Here is a 25,782-nt window from a genome sequence, read left to right on the forward strand (position 1 = left end):
TGGTGTGCAGAGGCTTTATTGGCCCAACAGGGTGAGATGTGGTAAAAAGGCACAGGAAAACTATTGGAGTCTGGCAAAAGGACCAGCATGTTCTGTCAAACAAACAGCGGCAGCATTAGCAGTGGCAGCATGGCCCATAGAAAGCTTGACCAAAACAACACTGCACAGAGTAAACTGGAACTAGTAAAAGTTCCCTCCCCAAGGCACGCATCAAGGACCTGGCTGAGGTTCATGACAGACGAGCTCCTCGTTCCATCAGTTTGTACTTACGGTGAACCTCGTTTCTCTCCTCTTTCTCTCCTTCTCTTTGTAACGGCATAATTAGGATAAACTGACCAGGGGTAGACTGGGAGGAAGGGTAAGGGGAGAGTGGGAGAGCTGGGATAAAGGGATCTTATATGGCTGGGAGATAGGAGCAGCTCCAATGGGGGGGATTTCCAACTCACCCCCCCCTTCCCTTCCCTAACCCTTCCACCGACTCAAACGAGCGTGGTCAGCTTGTCTATGAGGTCGTCAATGGTGTAGACCATGAGCTTGATGTCGTCTTTCTCGGCCATGCGGTGCTGACCGTGGCGGCGGAGGATGACGTCCACGTCTGGGCTGAGGACGCGCTGGGCCACTTGCATGGAGATGTGCCAGGGCGCGTCGTCGTCCTTCAGGCCGTGGATGAGCCTCACGGGGCAGGTGATGGGGATGGGGCTCTGGAGGACACAGTGGTTCTCCGCCTCCTTCAGGAAGTCCATGGTGAACGTGTATGCGCCCTCCTCTCTGTGCTTGCTGGGCATCGTCAGCACGCCCTTCTCTTCAATCTCCTTACGCAGCTGTCGTGAAATGGGATCAAATATATTTTAAATCTAAAAATGAATTGACATTCACACAGATGATTGAATTTCAATTAACGACACCCCTGAATTGCCTGAATAGAAATGGAATTAACATTAGTTAATGTCATTCATAGTAATCCAGGGGTTATTTCATGATGTCCTCTCTCACCTCTAGAGACATTGACTTGAAGGCTGTGACGACATGGTCTGCTGCCGTGGAGATCCCCACCAGAGCTGCAGTCTTCTCCGGCCTGGCGATAGCTGCCAACAGCATGAGCCAGCTGCCCATACTGGACCCCACCATGATCTAAACAGAGACCATGGGGAAAGACATGATTACATTAAAGATGCCTAGACCTAGGATAGGGAGCAATGGTAGATAGAAATACCAATAGTTTGATATGGATTGTTTCGCTTGTCTCCTTGTCTCCTCTCTTCCATTTGAACGGACTCTGCAGAGATGCACCATGTGTGACAGTATCTACAAATCGCTACAATGGACAGAAGAACAGCAGTTTGTAAACACAAATGTGATTCTAACCACTAATCGTAACCACAACATATAGTCCTAACCTTGACTGTAAATCATCATCACAGGCACATTGGGATTAATATCAGCCATTGGTGACTCTGGCCCTGCTAATGGTGTCATTCACTAGCTGTGTGTCTGATTAATGACTAGGACAGCCTTGAATAATGGCATGGAGGCTATGATACTCTGATAATGATTGAATGGTGTGAACTTTACATGGTGGTGAGATGCTATTACATTTGTGTGACACAGTGCCCCCTTGTGGAAACATGTGTCACTAAAAACACCACAGCAGAGTCAAATACAGCGTATACAGTATACAGTGCTTTGGGAAATATTCAGACGCTCTAACCTTTTCCACATTTTGTTACATTACAGCCTTATTCTAAAATAGATCAAATCAAATGAAGTCCTCATTAATCTACACACAATACCACATAATGACAAAGTAAAAACAGGTTTTTAGAAATGTTTGCAAATGTATTAAAAATAAGAGAAATACCTCATTTACATAAGTATTCAGACCCTTTGCGATGAGACTCAAAATTGAGCTCAGGTGCATCCTGTTTCCATTGATCATGCTTGAGATGTTTCTACAACTTGACTGGAGTCCACCTGTGGTAAATTCAATTGATTGTACATGATTTGGAAAGGCACACACCTGTCTATATAAGGTCCTACAGTTGACAGTGCATGTCAGAGCAAAAACCAAGCCATGAGTTGAAAGGAATTGTCCATAGAGATCCGAGACAGGATTGTGTCGAGGCACAGATCTGGGGAAGGGTACCAAAAAATGTCTGCAGCAATGAAGGTCCACAAGAACACAGTGGTCTCCATCATTATTAAATGGAATATGTTTGGAACCACCCAGACTCTTCCTAAAGCTGGCCGCCGGGCCAAACTGAGCAACTGGGGGAGAAGGGCCTTGGTCAGTGAGGTGACCAAGAACCCGATGGTCACTGACAGAGCTCTAGAGTTCCTCTGTGGAGATGGGAGAACCTTCCAGAAGGACAACCATCTCTGCAGAACTCCACCAATCAGGCCTTTAGGGTAGAGTGGCCAGATGGAAGCCACTCCTCAGTAAAAGACACATGACAGCCCGCATGGAGTTTGCCAGAAGGCACCTAAAGGATTCTCAGACCATGAGAAACAAGATTCTCTGGTTTGATGAAACCAAGATTGAACTCTGGAGGAAACCTGGCGCCATCCCTATGGTGAGGCATGGTGGTGGCAGCATCGTGCCGTGGGGATGTTTTTAAGCAGCAGGGACTGGGAGACTAGTCAGGAACGAGGGATAGATGAACGGAGCAAAGTACAGAGATCCTTGATGAAAACCTGCTCCAGAGCGCTCAGGACCTCAGACTGTGGTGAAGGTTCACTTTCCAACAGGACAACAACCCTAAGCAAACCGCCAAGACCACGCAGGAGTGGCTTCAGGACAAGTCTCTGAATGCCCTCGAGTAGCCAGCCAGAGCCCGGACTTGAACCCGATCGAACATCTCAGCGACGCACCCCATCCAACGTGACAGAGCTTGAGAGGATCTGCAGAGAAGAATGAGAAAAACTCTCCAAATACACATGTGCCAAGCTTGTAGCGTCATACCCAAAAAGACTTGAGGCTGTAATCGCTGCCAAAGGTGCTTCAACAAAGTACTGAGTAAAGGGTCTGAATACTTATGTAAGCGTGATATCATTTTTAAAACATTTGCAAAAATTTCCCAAAACCTGTTTTTACTTTGTCATTATGGGGTGTTCTGTGTAGATTTTTTTCCCTCATCAATTTAATCAATTTTAGAATAAGGCTGTAACGTAACAAAATGTGGAGAGAAAAACAACTTTACAAATGCACATAGAGTTCGGCCAGGTTTTAGAATGGCTGCCATGTTCACGTCTTCATTATCTGAATTTTGATGATGTAACAATACGAGAGCGCCTCCGACAGTTCGCTATTAAATAACCTGCTAAACAGAGCAGCGAATTTAACAGACATTTTTTCACGCCCTGACCTTAGAGAGCCTTTTTTATTCTCTATTTTGTTAGGTCAGGGTGTGACTTGGGTGGGCATATCTATGTTTCTATTTCTTTGTTGGCCTGGTATGGTTCCCAATCAGAGACAGCTGTTTATCGTTGTCTCTGATTGGGGATCATACTTATGCAGCCCTTTTTCCCACCTGTGATTGTGGGATCTTGTTTGTGTGTAGTTGCTTTCTGCACTGCATATAGCTTTACGTTCATTTTTGTATTTTGTTGTTTTGTCCGGTGTCATTTTTAAATAAAAGTAAAATGTACGCCTACCACGCTGCACCTTGGTCTCATTCCAACAACAAGCGTGACACATTTTTATTGATTAGCATTCGAGATAATGTACTGTGTTGTCAACAAATTGCATTTCTGTTTTCACTGGACATCTTCATAGTTTTCAAAACCTATCCCCAAAAAATAGCACAACGTGGAAGCATCAGTTATGACTACTGAGGAGAAGTGGCACTCTTGGACCATTAAGAAAGAATATCTCTCACCACCACCCCCCCACCCCTTTTTTTTTTTTTTACAGATTCTAACTGAAATCTTATGCAACAAATGTAATAACTATTATGGAGGGTAAAACTGACAGAACATATTTTTTAATATCAATGTCATTGATAGGAACGTTCTATAACTGGGTTATAACGGGACGGTCTATATACCTGGGTTATAACGGGACGGTCTATATACCTGGGTTATAACGGGACGGTCTATATACCTGGGTTATAACGGGACGGTCTATATACCTGGGTTATAACGGGACGGTCTATATAACTGGGTTATAACGGGACGGTCTATATACCTGGGTTATAACGGGACGGTCTATATACCTGGGTTATAACGGGACGGTCTATACCTGGGTTATAACGAGACGGTCTATATACCTGGGTTATAACGAGACGGTCTATATACCTGGGTTATAACGAGACGGTCTATATACCTGGGTTATAACGAGACGGTCTATATACCTGGGTTATAACGGGACGGTCTATATACCTGGGTTATAAAGGGACGGTCTATATACCTGGGTTATAACGGGACGGTCTATATACCTGGGTTATAACGGGACGGTCTATATACCTGGGTTATAACGAGACGGTCTATAACTGGGTTATAACGAGACGGTCTATATACCTGGGTTATAACGGGACGGTCTATATACCTGGGTTATAACGGGACGGTCTATATACCTGGGTTATAACGGGACGGTCTATATACCTGGGTTATAACCGGACGGTCTATAACTGGGTTATAACGGGACGGTCTATATACCTGGGTTATAACGGGACAGTCTATATACCTGGGTTATAACGGGACGGTCTATATACCTGGGTTATAACGGGACGGTCTATATACCTGGGTTATAACGGGACGGTTTATAACTGGGTTACAACGAGACGGTCTATATACCTGGGTTATACCGAGACGGTCTATATACCTGGGTTATAACGGGACGGTCTATATACCTGGGTTATAACGGGACGGTCTATATACCTGGGTTATAACAGGACGGTCTATAACTGGGTTATAAAGGGACGGTCTATATACCTGGGTTATAACGGGACGGTCTATAACTGGGTTATAACGAGACGGTCTATATACCTGGGTTATAACGAGACGGTCTATATACCTGGGTTATAACGGGACGGTCTATATACCTGGGTTATAACGGGACGGTCTATATACCTGGGTTATAACGGGACGGTCTATAACTGGGTTATAACGGGACGGTCTATATACCTGGGTTATAACGGGACGGTCTATATACCTGGGTTATAACGAGACGGTCTATATACCTGGGTTATAACGGGACGGTCTATATACCTGGGTTATAACGGGACGGTCTATAACTGGGTTATAACGGGACGGTCTATATACCTGGGTTATAACGGGACGGTCTATATACCTGGGTTATAACGGGACGGTCTATATACCTGGGTTATAACGGGACGGTCTATAACTGGGTTATAACGAGACGGTCTATATACCTGGGTTATAACGGGACGGTCTATATACCTGGGTTATAACGGGACGGTCTATAACTGGGTTATAACGAGACGGTCTATATACCTGGGTTATAACGGGACGGTCTATATACCTGGGTTATAACGGGACGGTCTATATACCTGGGTTATAACGGGACGGTCTATATACCTGGGTTATAACGGGACGGTCTATATACCTGGGTTATAACGGGACGGTCTATATACCTGGGTTATAACGGGACGGTCTATATACCTGGGTTATAACGGGACGGTCTATATACCTGGGTTATAACGGGACGGTCTATATACCTGGGTTATAACGGGACGCTCTATATACCTGGGTTATAACGGGACGGTCTATATACCTGGGTTATAACGGGACGGTCTATATACCTGGGTTATAACGGGACGGTCTATATACCTGGGTTATAAAGGGACGGTCTATATACCTGGGTTATAACGGGACGGTCTATATACCTGGGTTATAACGGGACGGTCTATATACCTGGGTTATAACGAGACGGTCTATATACCTGGGTTATAACGGGACGGTCTATATACCTGGGTTATAACGGGACGGTCTATATACCTGGGTTATAACGAGACGGTCTATATACCTGGGTTATAACGGGACGGTCTATATACCTGGGTTATAACGGGACGGTCTATATACCTGGGTTATAACGGGACGGTCTATATACCTGGGTTATAACGGGACGGTCTATATACCTGGGTTATAACGGGACGGTCTATATACCTGGGTTGTAACGGGACGCTCTATATACCTGGGTTACAACGGGACGGTCTATAACTGGGTTATAACGGGACGGTCTATATACCTGGGTTATAACGGGACGGTCTATATACCTGGGTTATAACGGGACGGTCTATATACCTGGGTTATAACGGGACGGTCTATATACCTGGGTTATAACGGGACGGTCTATATACCTGGGTTATAACGAGACGGTCTATATACCTGGGTTATAACGGGACGGTCTATATACCTGGGTTATAACGGGACGGTCTATATACCTGGGTTATAAAGGGACGGTCTATACCTGGGTTATAACGGGACGGTCTATATACCTGGGTTATAAAGCGACGGTCTATATACCTGGGTTATAACGGGACGGTCTATAACTGGATTACAAAATCAAACTAGTATTTTAGAGCTTAAACACATACATGAAAAATGTCCCAAAAATCAAATTAATTACCAATTGGAATCACAATAAATACATACATAAATACATGGATATGAGAGTTATCTAAAGGTTAGTTTAGATATGATTCTAGATCCACCAGTGGAGAGTTAGTTCACCTGTGGACCCTCTGCTAGTTCATCCAACACAAAGAGGACGTCTTTCTTCCAGGTGCCGATGGTCCCGTCAGTGAACACCCCCTCTGATAACCCATGGCCAGTGTAGTCAAACCTGGGGAACCACAAACACAACATGAGCCTGGAGGACCACAGTTAGAAATACAAGTAAACATCTGACTAAATCTGTACTATGCTAGCATAATAATTCAAAGAGAGTACAGAATCTATGAGTAACATACGTTAGAGGGTGGTCTATTTGCATAACATACCTAACGTATAGGCTAGGGGTCTATTCAGGTAATGAACCTCATTTGTATGGCCTTAGGGTCTTAAATTACATTTGCATGGCCTTAAGGAGACCGTATAATGTACAGTACCTTAGGTATGAATGTCCTAGTGACCTGCAGAACTCCTCCAGGGCCTCAGCTTTCAGGCCGTTCATGTTGGATCCATACCCAGGCAGGAAGACCACACCTGGACTCTTCCCCTTTACCCTGCGGTAGGCCAGCTTGGGGAGCTCTGGCCTTGTCACATACTGTACATAGGACTTCTGTCTCACCCCTGTAGGACACACACACACACACACACACACACACACGTCGATTGACTATGACACATTTATAAACAGTTATTTAATGCAAAAGATGAGAATGGAGTGTGTCTTGTAAAAATGTAGGTTTTATATGGGTGATTCATGTAATACTCTTGAAAGATAAAATCAACATGAAGTCAAGGCAAGGAATGATCAGCTATGGCATTGTTATGTAATATTGTGAAAATAGAACTGGGCCAGTGCTGTGGGGCAAGGCTTTGTTGACATCATAACCAGTGAATCAAACCGACTGAACAGACAGATATGGAGTAGCCTATGATGCAATGCAGGTCGAAACCTTTGTTACTTTCCTCAATACAAGAAAGAGAACATTAGAATACCATTACCATCTAGAACATTGAAACAAAATGGTTTGATAAAAGCTATACTTAATTTACCAGCATTTGCATTGATTGTATGGTCTAAAAACTAGGCTACCCTGCGATTTTAAACTGGAAAACTGTGCCCTTGCAAACACGCTCATGTTGAATAGTTTTTGTTGTTGTGCGTGAACCTTACCAAATCTCAACAACATATGAACAGTCCGGTATGGCGCCTCTCGGGGGATTATTCCTACCACCGCTGTGCGAGATCTTAGAATACGCGCAGATGCTGCGCAGTTTATATGCGCACGAGCTAACCAATACATTCAGTTGAGGGGGCCTGCCTCTGCCACTCCCCCCACCTGTACCTTTTAATGCCGCGTTCAAAACAACTGGAAACTCGGAAATATCTGACCTCCGACGGTACAAAACAACTGGGACCTCGAAAACAACCATCTCCAACTGGGAAAAATATTTTGAACGGTCATCCAACTCAGAATTCTACCTCGGGCCTCTTTCTAGAGCTCCGACTTTCCAAGCTGAACATCACTGATGTAATGATTTGACCTCGTATTTTCCCGAGTTCCCAGTTGTTTTGAACGCGGCATAATTCCGTAGCCTATACATTTTCCAGTGAAATCGTTACATTGTGAACTGCAGTATCATACTCACCTCTCAAAGTCTTTGGCAAGATAGTAGCGACTCCTCCATTCTTCAAAATATGAGAAAGTCCTTTGCGGCAGGACCTCAGCACGACGGCTGCCATATTTCTGGCTTCCCCACCAACTGAAAACATATCGCGAGAAGACCAATGTTGCCAGACGGAACGTTATTCTTTTACAATGAGGGTCCCTAATCAAATCAAATTGTAATTGTCACATTAACCGAATACAACAGGTGTAGACCTTACAGTGAATGCTTACTTACAAGCCCTTAACCAACAATGTAGTTTTAAGAAAAATAACTGTTAAGTAAAAAATAGATAAGTAAAACATAAAATTAACAAATAGTTAAAGAGAAGCAGTAAAATAACAGTAGCGAGACTAAATACAAGGGGTATAAGTACAGAGTCAATGTGCAGGGGCACAGGTTAGTCGAGGTAATATGTACGTGTAGGTCGAGTTAAAGTGACTATGCATATATAATAATCAGAGAGTAGCAGCAGCCTAAAAGAGAGGGTGGAACAATGCAAATAGTCTTGGTAGCCATTTGATTAGCTGTTCAGGAGTCTTATGGCTTGGGGGTAGAAGCTGTTAAGAAACCTTTTGGACCAAGACTTGGCGCTCCGGTACCGCATGCCGTGCGGTAGCAGAGAGAACAGTCTACGACTAGGTCGGCTGTAGTCTTTGACAATTTTTAGGGCCTTCCTCTGACACCGCCTGTGTGTGTGTGTGTGTGTGTGTGTGTGTGTGTTGTGTGTGTGTGTTGTACATGCACCCTGGGTTAATTTTCTTGTTTTAAGGTCATCTCCCAATCTCTCTGTTATGTGGCAAACCTTCATCTCTGGGTCTTTGGGTTTGGTATAAGAGCTTGAGATAGGCTATTGCACCTGTCCATAAATCCACAATAGCCTACAATTTATAATTCAGGAAAATTACATCTAAATGTAGAATCCTTCTATCTACAGGATGCCATCCAAGTCCACGAGAAGACCTGTATGTGCTGCTAGGCAAATGATTCAATGAAGCCTTTCATGAATGTCATATGCAATAAAAACGTCCCATGACGGTAATCTTTAGCCAAGGCATAGATCTGGAGAAGGACATATTCAAATGAAATTGAGCAGACAGAAACAGATCTGCCTGAAGTCACACAGTTTGTCACAACACAGGGAACACATTTATTTCAACAAGGGAAACAAAAGTCTGTTGTGTAGACTACAATAAAGAGGAAACCTTCTGAGACATGTCATGTGAAATATGACTGTGAGTCTGTAACATGACTCAGAACGTCACAGGCGGAAGGTCATGGAGCAATAGAACGGAAGCGAGAGTAATAGCACATCCGCCGTTGTGGAATAGTGTATTCCAATCTGGCATTAGGCAGTTTCAGAGTGAGTGATATATTGTAGCCAGACGTCAATTAGATTGGAAACATATAGGCTAACATCATTGACAGATACAAAGACGCAATCCTCGGCGCTCGAGAAAAGATTGTAGCGATCTGACGACTGGAGAAAAACACCGCCTCTACATACACAGAGAGATTGGATAACCCGAGACGAGCCGAGAAAAAATACCGGAGTGCAGAAGCAGGAGAAACCGTGGACAGTCACAAACCGCATTCCGTTTCGGCTCCTGGAGGATGTCTGGAACCACCGTCGATCAGGTGCGTATTTTTGGACAACCCACTGTCGTGACGTGTGTCGTTGCAATATCAACTTTGTCAACACTTTCGCCAGCTGCTATCATTCAGAGCGGTGGGCGTGCTAAATAACACAGACAAAAGTATTTGATATATGATAGCTAGTTGCTATGTAGGCCGAACCTTGAAGTAGCGTACCGGCTGCAACAAACTCCAGCTTGAGCCGGTTGCTGTATTTTGTACTTGTCTATGCGGCACATTTCCTGGATGTTAGGTGCGTTTGAAAATAATGCAAAGGAAGCCTTGGATCGATAGGCTAGGACTGAATGCGCTTGTATATGTAGTGATATACAGCCACTGTTATGGAACCACCTTGTATTTCAGTAGCCTAGGCCTAGCTCACCTCGCATGTTTGCTACCATCACTCTTCTTCCTATCAAACATTTCCCTAATAGGCCCATGAACAATCTGATAAATCTCTCTTCCCTATCACGTTTGCACTCATCCATTCTGATGTCAGAGACCCAAAGGACAAGGAAATAAAGGTATGTTTGCCACCTTATTCTTCTACGATGGCATGGTTGTTGTGAAGTTAGATGACAGTCAAACTAACTGCTGTACTAACTAAAGAGTGTAATTAAATAACGGCTCTGATCACTCTTCAACCATCTATTTTGACCTGGTGACCTGGTGTCATCAGCCAAAAGTAGGTAAACTAACTAACTTAGCCCTATAACCATACACCACTGTTCTTGTCATTTTCTTTGGTGATGTTACCATCTATGTTGTCATACCCCAACTATTTAATGGGAATGTGAGGGGGTTTATGAGTAGTTTTTCAAGTGTTAATTATTGGTTTGTAGATCTGTTAAAACACAATAGTTGAATTTAGCGGAGGGACCTTTTATTGTTCTATCACATCTAAAGAATAACCTAAGAGAACCATTTTCCCTCTCCAGTACAAAACGGATCAATGCATCAGAAGGATGGAGTAAACGATGAAGACTTTGAACCTTACCTAAGCAGCCAGACAAATCAGGTGTGTGTGAATTCCAATTCTAGCCAAGCCTTTCAGCCATGCAGCTTAACATTTCATAGCATATAGAAGATTAGCCTTTTGATCTATATGGAGCCTCATAATTGTGTCTGCTAGTGATACAGGGTCAGGCTGCATATGAGGGTGTATAGCAGGGGTACTCAAATACTATTTGAGAAGGTCCGGTCACACAGATTTCCTAGGTGGCAAAGGTGTCATTTATCGGCATAGTAACAAACCCCCACCTCGCGACCCATGTGAACAAAGAGAGATTCAAACCTCTATGCCAATAACAACTAGTTTTCCCCTCCCAGACAGTCGTAGCAAAATTCTTGCTTGAGAAATAGTTTTTTGCTAAATTAGCCATTTTTGCCCATTTTAATGGAAATATATTATAGGAAGGTACTTACTTGTTACCCAGAAATTATTTAAATGTTCTTTTTTGAATAATTATTTTGTGTTGACCCTGTTCTGGATACGGACTGCTGTCTGCCTATTGAGGATGGCTGGTGTATAGAGTATTACCTCTGAATGAAAACACTGTATAGTAAGTCTATGTAATTAAGAAGCCATTGATAGGTAACTAACACTCATTTTTTAAATGGAAAAGTAAAAAAAATGAGCTGTGAGTGAAATTATTGTTGATTAAAAAGACTCTGGGTGGTGTTCATCTTCTGCGTGGGTGGCGAGCTTACTTCGTCTTAAAGAATTCTAGTGAAATGTAGCCAAGAACAAACCCACCATTGGCCATGCCAATTTACTTATGAAATGAACCCATACAAACTCAGACAATTATTACAACAACAACTGACAGATTATTTGAACAATGTTGCTGCCTTCACGTCTTGCTAAGGGAAACAGATATTTTATAGAGCTAGCATCCATTATTTCCAATGAAAGCCAGTCTTGCTCCTTTAAAGAAACGCTGATTTATTTCTTAATTGCGCTTTTGAGTAGAGATGGGAAAGATTAGGTTAGTCTTAGCTTCTATCACTAAGGTCATCCATTAACTGACCGCTGTTCTCCCCATCTACAGAATAACAGCTACCCACCAATGTCTGACCCCTACATACCCAGCTACTATGCTCCTTCCATCGGCTTCCCTTACTCCCTGGGGGAGGCCCCCTGGTCCACTGCGGGGGACCCCCCCATGCCCTACCTGACCACCTATGGACAGATGAGCAACGGCGAGCACCACTTTATCCCCGACGGGGTGTTCAGCCAGCCGGGCGCCCTGGGCAATACCCCTCCCTTCCTCAGCCAGCACGGCTTCAACTTCTTCCCTGGAAATGCAGACTATTCCACCTGGGGCACCAGTGTCTCTCAGGGTCAGTCCACACAGAGCAATGCCTATAGTAATAGTTATGGTTACACCCCTAGTTCCCTGGGGAGAGCTATAGCTGACGGACAGGCAGGCTTCAGCAGTGACGCCCAGCTCAGTAAGGTCCCGGTGCTGAGCAGCATCGAGCAGGGCATGACTGGGTTAAAACTGGACATGGGCGCCGCCGTCACCAAGACTGTCGGCTCGCCCCTTGGGGGCACGTTGGGCATGAGTAGCATTGCGGCCAATAACATGCCTCCATTGGTTAGTTCCTCTGCCCCCAAACCCACGTCCTGGGCAGCCATCGCCAGGAAGCCGGCCAAGCCCCAGCCCAAGGTCAAGCCCAAAGCCAACATGGGGATGGGGGCCCTTGCCATTCCCCCACCGCCCATCAAGCACAACATGAACATTGGCACCTGGGACGATAAGGGCTCCCTCAACAAGCCCCCCTTAGCTCAGGCCATGATGCAACCTCAGACCATGGTGCAGCAGACCCTGATGGGCCAGCCCCAGCCCCTGCTGCAGAGCCCTCTGCCCCACCAACACCAGCACCAACACCAGCACCAACATCAGCAGCACCACCAACCCTTTCAGCTGCAGTCCCTCCAGTCTCCCCAACACCCCCAGCAGATGCCCCCAGGTCCCCCTCACCACCACCAACACCCCCACCAGAACTTCTCCTCCCAGCCTGGCCCCCCTCAACCTATGCATCAACACCAACATCCCCAACCCCCACCCCAGAACCGCTGGGTGGCACCCCGGAACAGGGGCACCTTCAACCAGGGAGGGACGGAAGGCTTCGGGATGGGTGTTGGTGGGGTCCCCCTCAACGCCTCTCCCAGCTCCGGGGAGGTGCACCCGGTGTTAGAGAAACTGCGGGCCCTCAACAACTACAACCCCAAAGACTTTGACTGGAACCTGAAGAACGGCCGCGTGTTCATCATAAAGAGCTACTCTGAGGACGACATCCACCGCTCCATCAAGTACTCCATCTGGTGCAGCACTGAGCACGGGAACAAGCGCCTGGACGGGGCCTACCGCTCGCTGGGGGCCAAGGGGCCCCTCTACCTGTTGTTCAGTGTCAACGGCAGCGGTCATTTCTGCGGCGTGGCAGAGATGCGCTCACCCGTGGATTACAACGCCTACGCAGGCGTCTGGTCTCAGGACAAGTGGAAGGGCAAGTTTGAGGTGAAGTGGGCATTTGTGAAGGACGTGCCCAACAGCCAGCTGAGGCACATCAGACTGGAGAACAATGACAACAAGCCCGTCACCAACTCCAGGGACACTCAAGAGGTGCCTCTGGAAAAGGCCAAGCAAGTGCTTAAAATTATTGCCACTTTCAAGCATACCACCTCAATCTTTGATGACTTTGCACATTACGAGAAGCGCCAGGAGGAAGAAGAGGCCCTGCGAAGGGTGAGAGAATCATGCTGCTGACTAACACACACAGCCTTTTCCTTGTGGGGATCGGCGAAGTGGCCGCACTTGTCTGAATTTTCCTTGTTTTACGATCCTTGTGAGGACTTCTGGTCCCCACAAGGATAGTAAAACCACACACACACACACACACACACACACACACACACACACACACACACACACACACACAGCCCTATTGTATCAGCTGGCAGCAGAGTGTGTATGTGTGTGAGATGGTCACTAGTCACTCAGTCACACAGTGTAATACTGGTCAGTGTCTAACAGTGGTCATCATCTGGGCTTTTAGTTCGTAGGCTTCCTGTCTACTCCAATAATCCATTTCTACCAGTGTCATTAGTCCAAGGTGGTGGTTAGGCTTCCTGTCTACTCCAATAATCCATTTCTACCTGTGTCATTGGTCCAAGGTGGTGGTTAGGCTTCCTGTCTACTCCAATAATCCATTTCTACCAGTGTCATTAGTCCAAGGTGGTGGTTAGGCTTCCTGTCTACTCCAATAATCAATTTCTACCTGTGTTATTAGTCCAAGGTGGTGGTTAGGCTTCCTGTCTACTCCAATAATCCATTTCTACCTGTGTCATTAGTCCAAGGTGGTGGTTAGGCTTCCTGTCTACTCCAATAATCAATTTCTACCAGTGTCATTAGTCCAAGGTGGTGGTTAGGCTTCCTGTCTACTCCAATAATCAATTTCTACCAGTGTCATTAGTCCAAGATGGTGGGTTCTACCAGTGTCAGTAGTCCAAGGTGGTGGGTTCTACCAGTGTCATTAGTCCAAGGTGGTGGGTTCTACCAGTGTTATTAGTCCAAGGTGGTGGGTTCTACCAGTGTCATTAGTCCAAGGTGGTGGGTTCTACCAGTGTTATTAGTCCAAGGTGGTGGGTTCTACCTGTGTCATTAGTTCAAGGTGGTGGGTTCTACCTGTGTCATTAGTCCAAGGTGGTGGGTTCTACCTGTGTCATTAGTCCAAGGTGGTGGGTTCTACCTGTGTCATTAGTTCAAGGTGGTGGGTTCTACCAGTGTCATTAGTCCAAGGTGGTGGGTTCTACCTGTGTCATTAGTTCAAGGTGGTGGGTTCTACCTGTGTCATTAGTCCAAGGTGGTGGGTTCTACCAGTGTCATTAGTTCAAGGTGGTGGGTTCTACCAGTGTCATTAGTCCAAGGTGGTGGGTTCTACCAGTGTCATTAGTCCAAGGTGGTGGGTTCTACCAGTGTTATTAGTCCAAGGTGGTGGGTTCTACCAGTGTCATTAGTCCAAGGTGGTGGGTTCTACCAGTGTTATTAGTCCAAGGTGGTGGGTTCTACCAGTGTCATTAGTCCAAGGTGGTGGGTTCTACCAGTGTTATTAGTTCAAGGTGGTGGGTTCTACCAGTGTTATTAGTCCAAGGTGGTGGGTTCTACCAGTGTTATTAGTCCAAGGTGGTGGGTTCTACCAGTGTTATTAGTCCAAGGTGGTGGGTTCTACCAGTGTCATTAGTCCAAGGTGGTGGGTTCTACCAGTGTCATTAGTCCAAGGTGGTGGGTTCTACCAGTGTTATTAGTCCAAGGTGGTGGGTTCTACCTGTGTCATTAGTCCAAGGTGGTGGGTTCTACCAGTGTCACTAGTCCAAGGTGGTGGGTTCTACCAGTGTCACTAGTCCAAGGTGGTGGGCTCTACCAGTGTCATTAGTCCAAGGTGGTGGGTTCTACCAGTGTCATTAGTCCAAGGTGGTGGGTTCTACCAGTGTTATTAGTCCAAGGTGGTGGGTTTTACCAGTGTCATTAGTTCAAGGTGGTGGGTTCTACCTGTGTCATTAGTCCAAGGTGGTGGGTTCTACCAGTGTCATTAGTCCAAGGTGGTGGGTTCTACCAGTGTCATTAGTCCAAGGTGGTGGGTTCTACCAGTGTCATTAGTCCAAGGTGGTGGGTTCTACCAGTGTCATTAGTTCAAGGTGGTGGGTTCTACCAGTGTCATTAGTCCAAGGTGGTGGGTTCTACCAGTGTTATTAGTCCAAGGTGGTGGGTTCTACCAGTGTCATTAGTCCAAGGTGGTGGGTTCTACCAGTGTCACTAGTCCAAGGTGGTGGGTTCTACCAGTGTTATTAGTCCAAGGTGGTGGGTTCTACCAGTGTTATTAGTCCAAGGTGGTGGGTTCTACCAGTGTTATTAGTCCAAGGTGGTGGGTTCTACCAGTGTCATTAGTCCAAGGTGGTGGGTTTTACCAGTGTCATTAGTCCAAGGTGGTGGGTTCTACCAGTGTCATTAGTCCAAGGTGGTGGGCTCTACCAGTGTTATTAGTCCAAGGTGGTGGGTTCTACCAGTGTTATTAGTCCAAGGTGGTGGGTTCTACCAGTGTTATTAGTCCAAGGTGGTGGGCTCTACCAGTGTCATTAGTCCAAGGTGGTGGGTTCTACCAGTGTCACGAGTCCAAGGTGGTGGGTTCTACCTGTGTTATTAGTCCAAGGTGGTGGGTTCTACCAGTGTCATTAGTTCAAGGTGGCGGGTTCTACCAGTGTCATTAGTCCAAGGTGGCGGGTTCTACCGGTGTCATTAGTCCAAGGTGGCGGGTTCTACCAGTGTCATTAGTCCAAGGTGGCGGGTTCTACCAGTGTTATTAGTCCAAGGTGGTGGGTTCTACCAGTGTTATTAGTCCAAGATGGTGGGTTCTACCAGTGTCATTAGTCCAAGGTGGTGGGTTCTACCAGTGTCATTAGTCCAAGGTGGTGGGTTCTACCAGTGTCATTAGTCCAAGATGGTGGGTTCTACCAGTGTTATTAGTCCAAGGTGGTGGGTTCTACCAGTGTTATTAGTCCAAGATGGTGGGTTCTACCAGTGTCACTAGTCCAAGGCGATGAGGTAGGTTGATGTGTTGAATTAGCAGCTCATCTCTCAGGCCTGACCATCTCTGCATTGGTCCAACCAGGAAACCCTATCTGATCTGGCAGCCATTTTGTGTGACTGTGTGCTTCTTTGAGAGTGATGATTCGCCCACGGAACTGGAGAGTGGGACACGCAGGGGTTTCCTGACATTGGCCGCATTCCTCACATACCTCCTCTCAGACAAAGGCAGAAGTAGCTCTGATCTACCTTTGAACACCAGGCCTCTGGCAGAGACAGGCTCCTCTTGCTTCATTAGCTGTACAGCCCCACTCTATATGCCTAATGTATTTCACTGGGTTTCTATGGGTTCTGTTTTAACATGGTTCAATAGTTTATATTTCAGGGTTATTCCACAATGTTTTGGGAAACAATTACATTATTCACTGGTTCTTACTTGCGCAAGCAGACACACTTTGAGCAATAATATACATACAACATATTGACGGCAGATAACTGAGACAATTCCATATCACACATGGTTATTATACACACTTGTACATGTGTGAAATAGGACAAATATAAGCACCCAGCTAATTATTATTATTATTATTATTATTATAGGATGGACCAGCTAGGAAATCTAGGAAACATATTAAAAGCTTTTATCTTAAGCCAACACTGCACACATTCTTAATTAAAAATACATATGCTAATCTTATTACATTAAGGGCCCAGTGCAGTCAAAATGTGATTTCCCTGTGTTTTATGTATATTTCTACACTGAGGTTGGAATACTACTGTGAAAATGATAATAGTGGTCTTTTAGTGTAAGTGCTGTTTAAAAAGACCACCTGGAATTTCAGCCTGTTTTGGTGGGATGGAGTTTTGGCCTGCCTGATGACATCACCAGGTGGTAAATTAGTTAATAGACCAATAAGGAGTTCCCAACCTCTCTTCCAATAACAGCTAGTTTGAATTTTTTTCCCCTCCCCACTCAGACCAATTGCTCCTTGCAAAGAAGATATTTTATGTTTCTTTTTGAAAACAATCACATTAAGGTACTTCATTGTTACCCAGAAATGATTTGATATTGAGATAAAAATGGCAGGATTGGACCGTTAAGAACCCCCCCCACACACACACAACCTTTTCTTTTTCTTTTTCCTACTCTCTCTCCGTCCCTCTATTTCCCTCCCCCTTGCTCTCCTTCTCCCTCTCTCTCCCCCATCTATCCATCTCTCCTTCCCTCTGTCCTCCCTCTCTGGCTCCCTCCCTCCTATATTGATGCTGGTTTACTGACTCTTGGTTCCTGACCGTGTTAATATTTACCGGGTAACACTCTCATAAATATTTCAAGTCCATGTTTTCAGGAGCACTGAAAACAACCTGTCAGTAGGAAATGTGTTTTGACTGAAGCCAAGGTAGCGTTGTGTAGCCTAGCGTGGGCTGCTTTTGTAGTTCTGACCCCTCTACATGACAGGCCAGGACCTGACAGAACCCATCCTCCTCCCTCCTTCACCCTCCCCAGCCTGACAAGGTTAATTGACCTCCATTGTTAGGCCTCTCTTCTCTCACTCTGAGGGCTGTCAAGTGGAGCGGTCTGCAGTCCCAGACAGAGGGTTGATGCTAAGCAGAAGCTAACCATGCTGAGCTAACTGTGGAGACTGAGGTTGTATACAGGGTTGAGGATATAGACCGATCCTGAACCAAAATTTGGCCATAATCTATGGATTTCACATGGGAAGGGGCCTAAGCCATGGATGGGCCTGGGAAGGCATAGGCCCACACACTTGGGAGCCAGGCCTAGCCATTCAGAATTAGTTTTTCCCCCCAAAAGGGCTTTATTACAGACATAAATACTCCTCTGTTTCATCAGCTGTCTGGATGGCTGGTCTCAGACGATCCAGGTGTAGAAGCTGGAAGTGGAGGTCCTGGGCTGGCGTGGTAACACGTGGTCTGCTGTTGTGAGGCCGGTTGGATGTATTGCCAAATTCTATAAAATGACATTGGTGGCGGCTTATGGTAGAGAAATGAACATTAGATTCTTTGGCAAAAACACTGGTGGACATTCCTGCAGTCAGCATGCCAATTGCATGCTCCCTCAACTGGCGTTGTGTGAAAAAATTGCTCATTTCAGAGTGACCTTTTATTGTTCCCAGCATACGGTGCAACTGTGTAATGATCATGCTGTTTAATCAGCTTCTTGATTTGCCACACCTGTCAGGTGGATGGATTATCTTGGCAAAGGAGAAATGCTCACTAACAGGGATGTAAACAAATTTGAGAGAAATAAGCTTTTTGTGGGTATGGAACATTTCTGGGATCTTTTATTTCAGCTCATGAAACATGGGATCAACACTTTACATGTTGCGTTTATATTTTTGTTCAGTATAGATAAGTGGATTAGACTATTTGCAGAGGTGTGTTTGTCAGGGTCATGTGTGATGTGTGTGTGTCAATGCGGCAATATGGCAGTCAAATCAATTTTGATTTGTCACATGCTTCATAAACAGGTGTAGACTAACAGGGAAATGCTTACCTACTGGTCCTTCCCAGCAATGCAGAGAGAAAGAAAATAGAGAAATAATAGAAAAGTAATAACAAATAATACACGTTATAATTAACCCTTCAGTAGGTGGATGTGAGTGGGTGGATGTGGTAGCCTCAGGTGAGTGAATAAAGGCTGGTCTCTGTGGGCACAGACACACTGAGGAGGCCTTTGTTTCCCCAGCCACCCAGGCCAGGTCAGGCTTCAGCCCCAGCACCAGACAGAGTATCCCTACTGGGGATAGAGTTACTCTGGAGGCCCAGGTCTCACTGGGGCTTTCCCTTGCTGTGTCCACTGACACTGACACCTTCTTTCCCTCAAAGGGACCACTGTTTTACCTGGGAAATGGGAGAGTTAGTCTATATAAAGCCCTGAAATTTGTCATGTCCGTACATTGTTTTGAGTTTTACTGTGTTTTTATAGCTTGGATAAGCACAACTTTGTGTATAAACTTTGCTTGACAGTGAATTTTGGAAGTGATGTGTGTGTGTGAGTGTTAGAATGCACTGTGCAGCCAGGCCTGTATTTGTGTGTCAATAAATGAACGGTTGGGGAGTAAACTGACAGACCTGCCTATCTCATGGTTTTAAGGAGTCAATAGAGCACAACCATCCAGTCCTCCTTCTGATCTCTATCTCTCCTATCTCTCTCTCTCCTATCTCACTACTCTCTCTCTCTCTCTCTCTCTCTCCTATCTCTCTCTCCTATCTCCCTCTCTCTCTCCTATCTCTCTATCTATCTCTCTCTCTCTCCTATCTATCTCTCTCTCTATCTCTCCTATCTATCTCTCTCTCCTATCTCTCTCTCTCCTATCTCTCTCTCTCTCTCTCCTATCTCTCTCTCTCCTATCTCTCCTATCTATCTCTCTCTCTCTCTCTCTCGATCTCTCTCTCTCGATCTCTCTCTCTCGATCTCTCTCTCTCGATCTATCTCTCCGATCTAGCTCTCTCATCTGTCTGTCTGCCTGTCTGTCTGCCTGTCTGTCTGTCTGTCTCTGTCTGTCTGTCTGTCTGTCTCTGTCTGTCTGTCTCTGTCTGTCTGTCTCTGTCTGTCTGTCTCTGTCTGTCTGTCTGTCTCTGTCTGTCTGTCTCTGTCTGTGTCTGTCTGTGTCTGTCTGTGTCTGTCTGTGTCTGTCTGTGTCTGTCTCTCTGTGTCTCTGTTTGTCTCTCTGTGTCTCTGTTTGTCTCTCTGTGTCTCTGTCTGTCTCTCTGTGTCTCTGTCTGTCTCTCTGTGTCTCTGTCTGTGTCTCTGTCTGTCTCTCTGTCTCTGTCTCTCTGTGTCTCTGTCTCTCTCTCTCTCTCTCTCTCTGTGTGTCTCTCTCTCTCTCTCTCTCTCTCTCTCTCTCTCTCTCTCTCTGTGTCTCTGTGTCTCATTTATATATATATATATATATGAGTTGAAGTCGGAAGTTTACATACACCTAGGTTGGAGTCATTTAAAACTTGTTTTCAACCACTCCACAAATGTCTTGTGTCATGCACAAAGTAGATGTCCTAACCGACTTGCCAAAACTATAGTTTGTTAACAAGTCATTTTTCCAACAATTGTTTACAAACAGATTATTTCACTTATAATTCACTGTATCACAATTCCAGAGTGTCAGAAGGTTACATACACTAAGTTGACAGTGCCTTTAAACACCTTGGAAAATTCCAGAAAATGATGTCATGGCTTTAGAAGCTTCTCATATGCTAGTTTACATAATTTGAGTGAATTGGAGGTGTACCTGTGGATGTATTTCAAGGCCTACCTTCAAACTCAGTGCCTCTTTGCTTGACATCATGGGAAAATCAGCCAAGACCTCAGGAAAAAATGTAGACCTCCACAAGTCTGGTTCATCCTTGGGAGCAATTTCCAAACGCCTGAAGGTACCACGTTCATCTGCACAAACAATAGTACGCAAGTATAAACACCATGGGACCACGCAGCCGTCATACCGCTTAGGAAGGAGACGTGTTCTGTCTCCTAGAGATGAACGTACTTTGGTGCGAAAAGTGCAAATCAATCCCAGAACAACAGCAAAGGACCTTGTGAAGATGCTGGAGGAAACCGGTACAAAAGTATCTGTATCCACAGTAAAAACGAGTCCTATATCGACATAACCTGAAAGGCCGCTCAGCAAGGAAGAAGCCACTGCTCCAAAACCGCCATAAAAAAGCCAGACTATGGTTTGCAACTGCACATGGGGACAAAGATTGTACTTTTTGGAGAAATGTCCTTTGGTCTGATGAAACAAAAATATAACTGTTTGGCCATAATGGCCATCGTTATGTTTGGAGGAAAAAGGGGGAGACTTGCAAGCTGAAGAACACCATCCCAACCATGAAGCACGGTGGTGGCAGCATCATGTTGTGGGGGTGCTTTGCTGCAGGAGGGAGTGGTGCACTTCACAAAATAGATGGCATCATGAGGGAGGAAAATTATGTGGATATATTGAAGCAACATCACAAGACATCAGTCAGGAAGATAAAGCTTGGTCACAAATGGGTCTTCCAAATGGACAATGACCCAAAGCATACTTCCAAAGTTGTGGCAAAATGGCCTAAGGACAACAAATTCAAGGTATTGGAGTGGTCATCACAAAGCCCTTACCTCAATCCCATTGAAAATTTGTGGGCAGAACTGAAAAAGCGTGTGCGAACAATGAGGCCTACAAACCTGACTTAGTTACACTAGCTCTGTCAGGAGGAATGGGCCAAAATTCACCCAACTTATTGTGGGAAGCTTCTGGAAGGCAACCTGAAACGTTTGGCCTAAGTTAAACAATTTAAAGGCAATGCTACCAAATACTAATTGAGTGTATGTAAACTTCTGACTCGCTGGGAATATGATGAAAGAAATAAAAGCTGAAATAAATAATTATTCTATTATTCTGACATTTCACATTCTTAAAATAAAGTGGGCATCCTAACTGACCTAAGACAGGGAATGTTTACTTGGATTAAATTTCAGGAAATGTGAAAAACTGAGTTTAAATGTATTTGGCTAAGGTGTATGTAAACTTCCAACTTCAACTGTGTGTCTGGATTTTTTTTTCTCATTTTGTCTGTCATAGTTGAAGTGTATCTATGATGAAAATTACAGGCCTCTCATCTTTTTAAGTGGGAGAACTTGCACAATTGGTGGCTGACTAAATACTTTTTTGCCCCACTGTATATATCCCCTTCTCTTTCGCTCTCTATTATTTATATATACACTGCTCAACAAAAATAAAGGGAACACTTAAACAACACAATGTAACTCCAAGTCAATCACACTTCTGTGAAATCAAACTGTCCACTTAGGAAGCAACACTGATTGACAATAAATTTCACATGCTGTTGTGCAAATGGAATAGACAACAGGTGGAAATTATAGGCAATTAGCAAGACACCCCCAATAAAGGAGTGGTTCTGCAGGTGGTGACCACAGACCACTTCTCAGTTCCTATGCTTCCTGGGTGATGTTTTGGTCCCTTTTGAATGCTGGCGGTGCTTTCACTCTAGTGGTAGCATGAGTTGGAGTCTACAACCCACACAAGTGGCTCAGGTAGTGCAGCTCATCCAGGATGGCACATCAATGCGAGCTGTGGCAAGAAGGTTTGCTGTGTCTGTCAGCGTAGTGTCCAGAGCATGGAGGTGCTACCAGGAGACAGGCCAGTACATCAGGAGACGTGGAGGAGGCCGTAGGAGGGCAACAACCCAGCAGCAGGACCGCTACCTCCGCCTTTGTGCAAGGAGGAGCAGGAGGAGCACTGCCAGAGCCCTGCAAAATGACCTCCAGCAGGCCACAAATGTGCATGTGTCTGCTCAAACGGTCAGAAACAGACTCCATGAGGGTGGTATGAGGGCCCGACGTCCACAGGTGGGGGTTGTGCTTACAGCCCAACACCGTGCAGGACGTTTGGCATTTGCCAGAGAACACCAAGATTGGCAAATTCGCCACTGGCGCCCTGTGCTCTTCACAGATGAAAGCAGGTTCACACTGAGCACGTGACAGACGTGACAGAGTCTGGAGACGCCGTGGAGAACGTTCTGCTGCCTGCAACATCCTCCAGCATGACCGGTTTGGCGGTGGGTCAGTCATGGTGTGGGGTGGCATTTCTTTGGGGGGCTGCACAGCCCTCCATGTGCTCGCCAGAGGTAGCCTGACTGCCATTAGGTACCGAGATGAGATCCTCAGACCCCTTGTGAGACCATATGCTGGTGCGGTTGGCCCTGGGTTCCTCCTAATGCAAGACAATGCTAGACCTCATGTGGCTGGAGTGTGTCAGCAGTTCCTGCAAGAGGAAGGCATTGATGCTATGGACTGGCCCGCCCGTTCCCCAGACCTGAATCCAATTGAGCACATCTGGGACATCATGTCTCGCTCCATCCACCAACGCCACGTTGCACCACAGACTGTCCAGGAGTTGGCGGATGCTTTAGTCCAGGTCTGGGAGGAGATCCCTCAGGAGACCATCCGCCACCTCATCAGGAGCATGCCCAGGCGTTGTAGGGAGGTCATACAGGCACGTGTAGGCCACACACACTACTGAGCCTCATTTTGACTTGTTTTAAGGACATTACATCAAAGTTGGATCAGCCTGTAGTGTGGTTTTCCACTTAAATTTTGAGTGTGACTCCAAATCCAGACCTCCATGGGTTGATAAATTGGATTTCCATTGATTATTTTTGTGTGATTTTGTTGTCAGCACATTCAACTATGTAAAGAAGAAAGTATTTAATAAGATTATTTCATTCAGATCTAGGATGTGTTATTCTAGTGTTCCCTTTATTTTTTTGAGCAGTGTATAATCATTCTCTATTATATATATTTCTCTCTCTGTATTATATATATTTCTCTCTCTCTCTCTCCTCATTTCTTTCTTCCCTCTCCATCTCCCCCTCTCCATCATAGTGATTAACTGTGCCATGATTGATTAGCCTTCCTGCCTGGTCATAAAAATGACTACAAACAGACAGACCTTCTGGTGGATGGAGAGAGGGGGTACAGATGGGGAGGAGGGGGTAAGGATAGAGATTGGAGGGGAGGAGGTGGTAGAGATGGGGGGAGGAGGGGCGGAGATGGGGATTGGAGGGGAGGAGGAGGCGGAGATGGGGATTGGAGGGGGAGGAGGGGGCGGAGATGGGGATTGGACGAGGGGCAGAGATGGAGATTGGAGGAGGGGGAGGAGGGGCAGAGATGGAGATTGGAAGGGAGGAGGGGGCTGAGATGGGGATTGGAGGGGGTAGAGATGGGGATTGGAGGGGGTACAGATGGGGATTGGAGGGGGTACAGATGGGGACTGGAGGGTAGAAGGGGGCAGAGATGGAGATTGGAGGGGGGAGTTGGTACAGATGGGGACTGGAGGGTAGAAGACGGTACAGATGGGGACTGGAGGGTAGAAGGGGGTACAGATGGGGATTGGAGGGGGCAGAGATGGGGATTGGAGGGGGCAGAGATGGGGATTGGAGGGGGTACAGATGGGGATTGGAGGGGGTACAGATGGGGACTGGAGGGTAGAAGGGGGCAGAGATGGGGATTGGAGGGTGTAGAGATGGGGATTGGAGGGGGTACAGATGGGGACTGGAGGGTAGAAGGGGGCAGAGATGGAGATTGGAGGGGGAGATGGAGATTTGAGGGCGAGGAGGGGGCAGAGATCAAATGTTATTTGTCACATGCACTGAATACAACAGGTGTAGACCTTACCGTGAAATGCTTACTTACAAGCCCTTAACCAACAATGCAGTTCAAATAGAGTCCAAAAAATATTTACTTAATAAACTAAAGTCATTTTTTTTTTATAAAATCAAAAAGTAACACAAAAATTGACATAACAATAACAAGGCTATATACGGGGGTACCAGTACCAAGGGAATGTGCGGGGATACAGGTTAGTTGAGGTTATTTGTAAAGTGACTGCGTAGATAATAAACAGCGAGCAGCAGCAGTATAAAAACAAAGGGGGGGGGGGTCAATGTAAATAGTCAGGGTGGGCATTGGATTAATTGGGGATTGGAGGGGATGAGGGGGCATACAGTGCATTCGGAAAGTATTCAGACCCATTCACTTTTTTGCTAAGTTACAGCTTTATTCTAAAATGGATAAAATGAATGTTTGTTCCTTGTCAATCTACACACAATACCCCATAATAACAAAGGGAAAACAGTTTTTTGGAATTTTAGCAAATTTATAAAAAAAAATAAAAAAACTGTAATATTCAGACCCTTTGCTATGAGACTCGAAATTGAGTTCAGGTGCATCCTGTTTCCATTGATCATCCTTGAGATGTTTCTACAACTTGATAGATGTCCACCTGTGGTAAACTTGTCTATATGAGGTCCCACAGTTGGCAGTGAATGTCAGAGCAAAATCCAAGCCATGAGGTTGAAGGAATTGTCCGTAGAGCTCTGAGACAGGATTGTGTCGAGGCACAGATCTGGAGAAGGATACCAAAAAACGTCTGCAGCATTGAAAGTCCCCAAGAACACAGTGGCCTCCATCATTCTTAAATGGAAGAGGTTTGGAACCATGAAGATTCTTCCTAGAGCTGGCCGTCTGGCCAAACTGAGCAATCGGGGGGAGGACCTTGGTCATGGAGGTGATCAAAAATGCAATGGTCACTCTGACAGAGCTCCAGAGAACCTCTGTGGAGATGGGAGAACCTTCCAGAAGGACAACCATCTCTGTAGCACTCCACCAATCATGCATTTATGTTAGAGTGGCCAGACGGGAGCCACTCCTTAGTAAAAGGCACATGACAGCACGCTTGGA

At 45.6% G+C, this 25,782-nt stretch overlaps 2 protein-coding genes across 3 annotated transcripts in view; one reads left to right on the plus strand and one right to left on the minus strand.

Moving 5' to 3' along the window:
* Window positions 1-9,965, minus strand: abhd10b (abhydrolase domain containing 10, depalmitoylase b). Its single transcript, XM_014159540.2, has 6 exons — window positions 9,845-9,965; window positions 8,278-8,391; window positions 7,068-7,251; window positions 6,691-6,802; window positions 994-1,131; window positions 1-821 (listed from the first exon to the last, which is right to left on the minus strand). Exons 2-6 carry the CDS (start codon window positions 8,369-8,371, stop codon window positions 480-482), a joined length of 870 nt encoding a protein of 289 aa, XP_014015015.1. The 5' UTR covers window positions 8,372-8,391; window positions 9,845-9,965; the 3' UTR covers window positions 1-479.
* The window catches only part of LOC106579538 (YTH domain-containing family protein 3), a 20,614-nt gene continuing 4,478 nt past the window's right edge, over window positions 9,647-25,782 (plus strand). Inside the window, exons 1-4 of one of the 2 annotated variants that reach the window (XM_014159538.2) lie at window positions 9,647-9,933; window positions 10,430-10,454; window positions 10,869-10,948; window positions 11,982-13,682. In XM_014159538.2, coding sequence (XP_014015013.1) covers window positions 9,910-9,933; window positions 10,430-10,454; window positions 10,869-10,948; window positions 11,982-13,682 — 1,830 coding nt within the window. In that variant the 5' untranslated portion in view covers window positions 9,647-9,909. Of the gene's footprint in view, window positions 9,934-10,364; window positions 10,455-10,868; window positions 10,949-11,981; window positions 13,683-25,782 lie in introns of both variants that reach the window. The other variant, XM_014159539.2, reaches the window with a different exon arrangement.

This window comes from Salmo salar, chromosome ssa19 (assembly GCF_905237065.1).
Source record: "Salmo salar chromosome ssa19, Ssal_v3.1, whole genome shotgun sequence".
NCBI lineage: Eukaryota > Metazoa > Chordata > Actinopteri > Salmoniformes > Salmonidae > Salmo > Salmo salar.

Bases quoted from the DNA above. Each gene is read 5' to 3' on its own strand.
- abhd10b (XM_014159540.2), bottom strand. From the start codon at position 8,371: ATGGCAGCCGTCGTGCTGAGGTCCTGCCGCAAAGGACTTTCTCATATT. The intron at 6,803-7,067 runs GTACTGTACATT...GTGGTTCCCCAG, and splicing joins CTAGGACATTCATACCTAAG to GTTTGACTACACTGGCCATG. The intron at 822-993 runs GTGAGAGAGGAC...ATTTCACGACAG, and splicing joins TCAAGTCAATGTCTCTAGAG to CTGCGTAAGGAGATTGAAGA.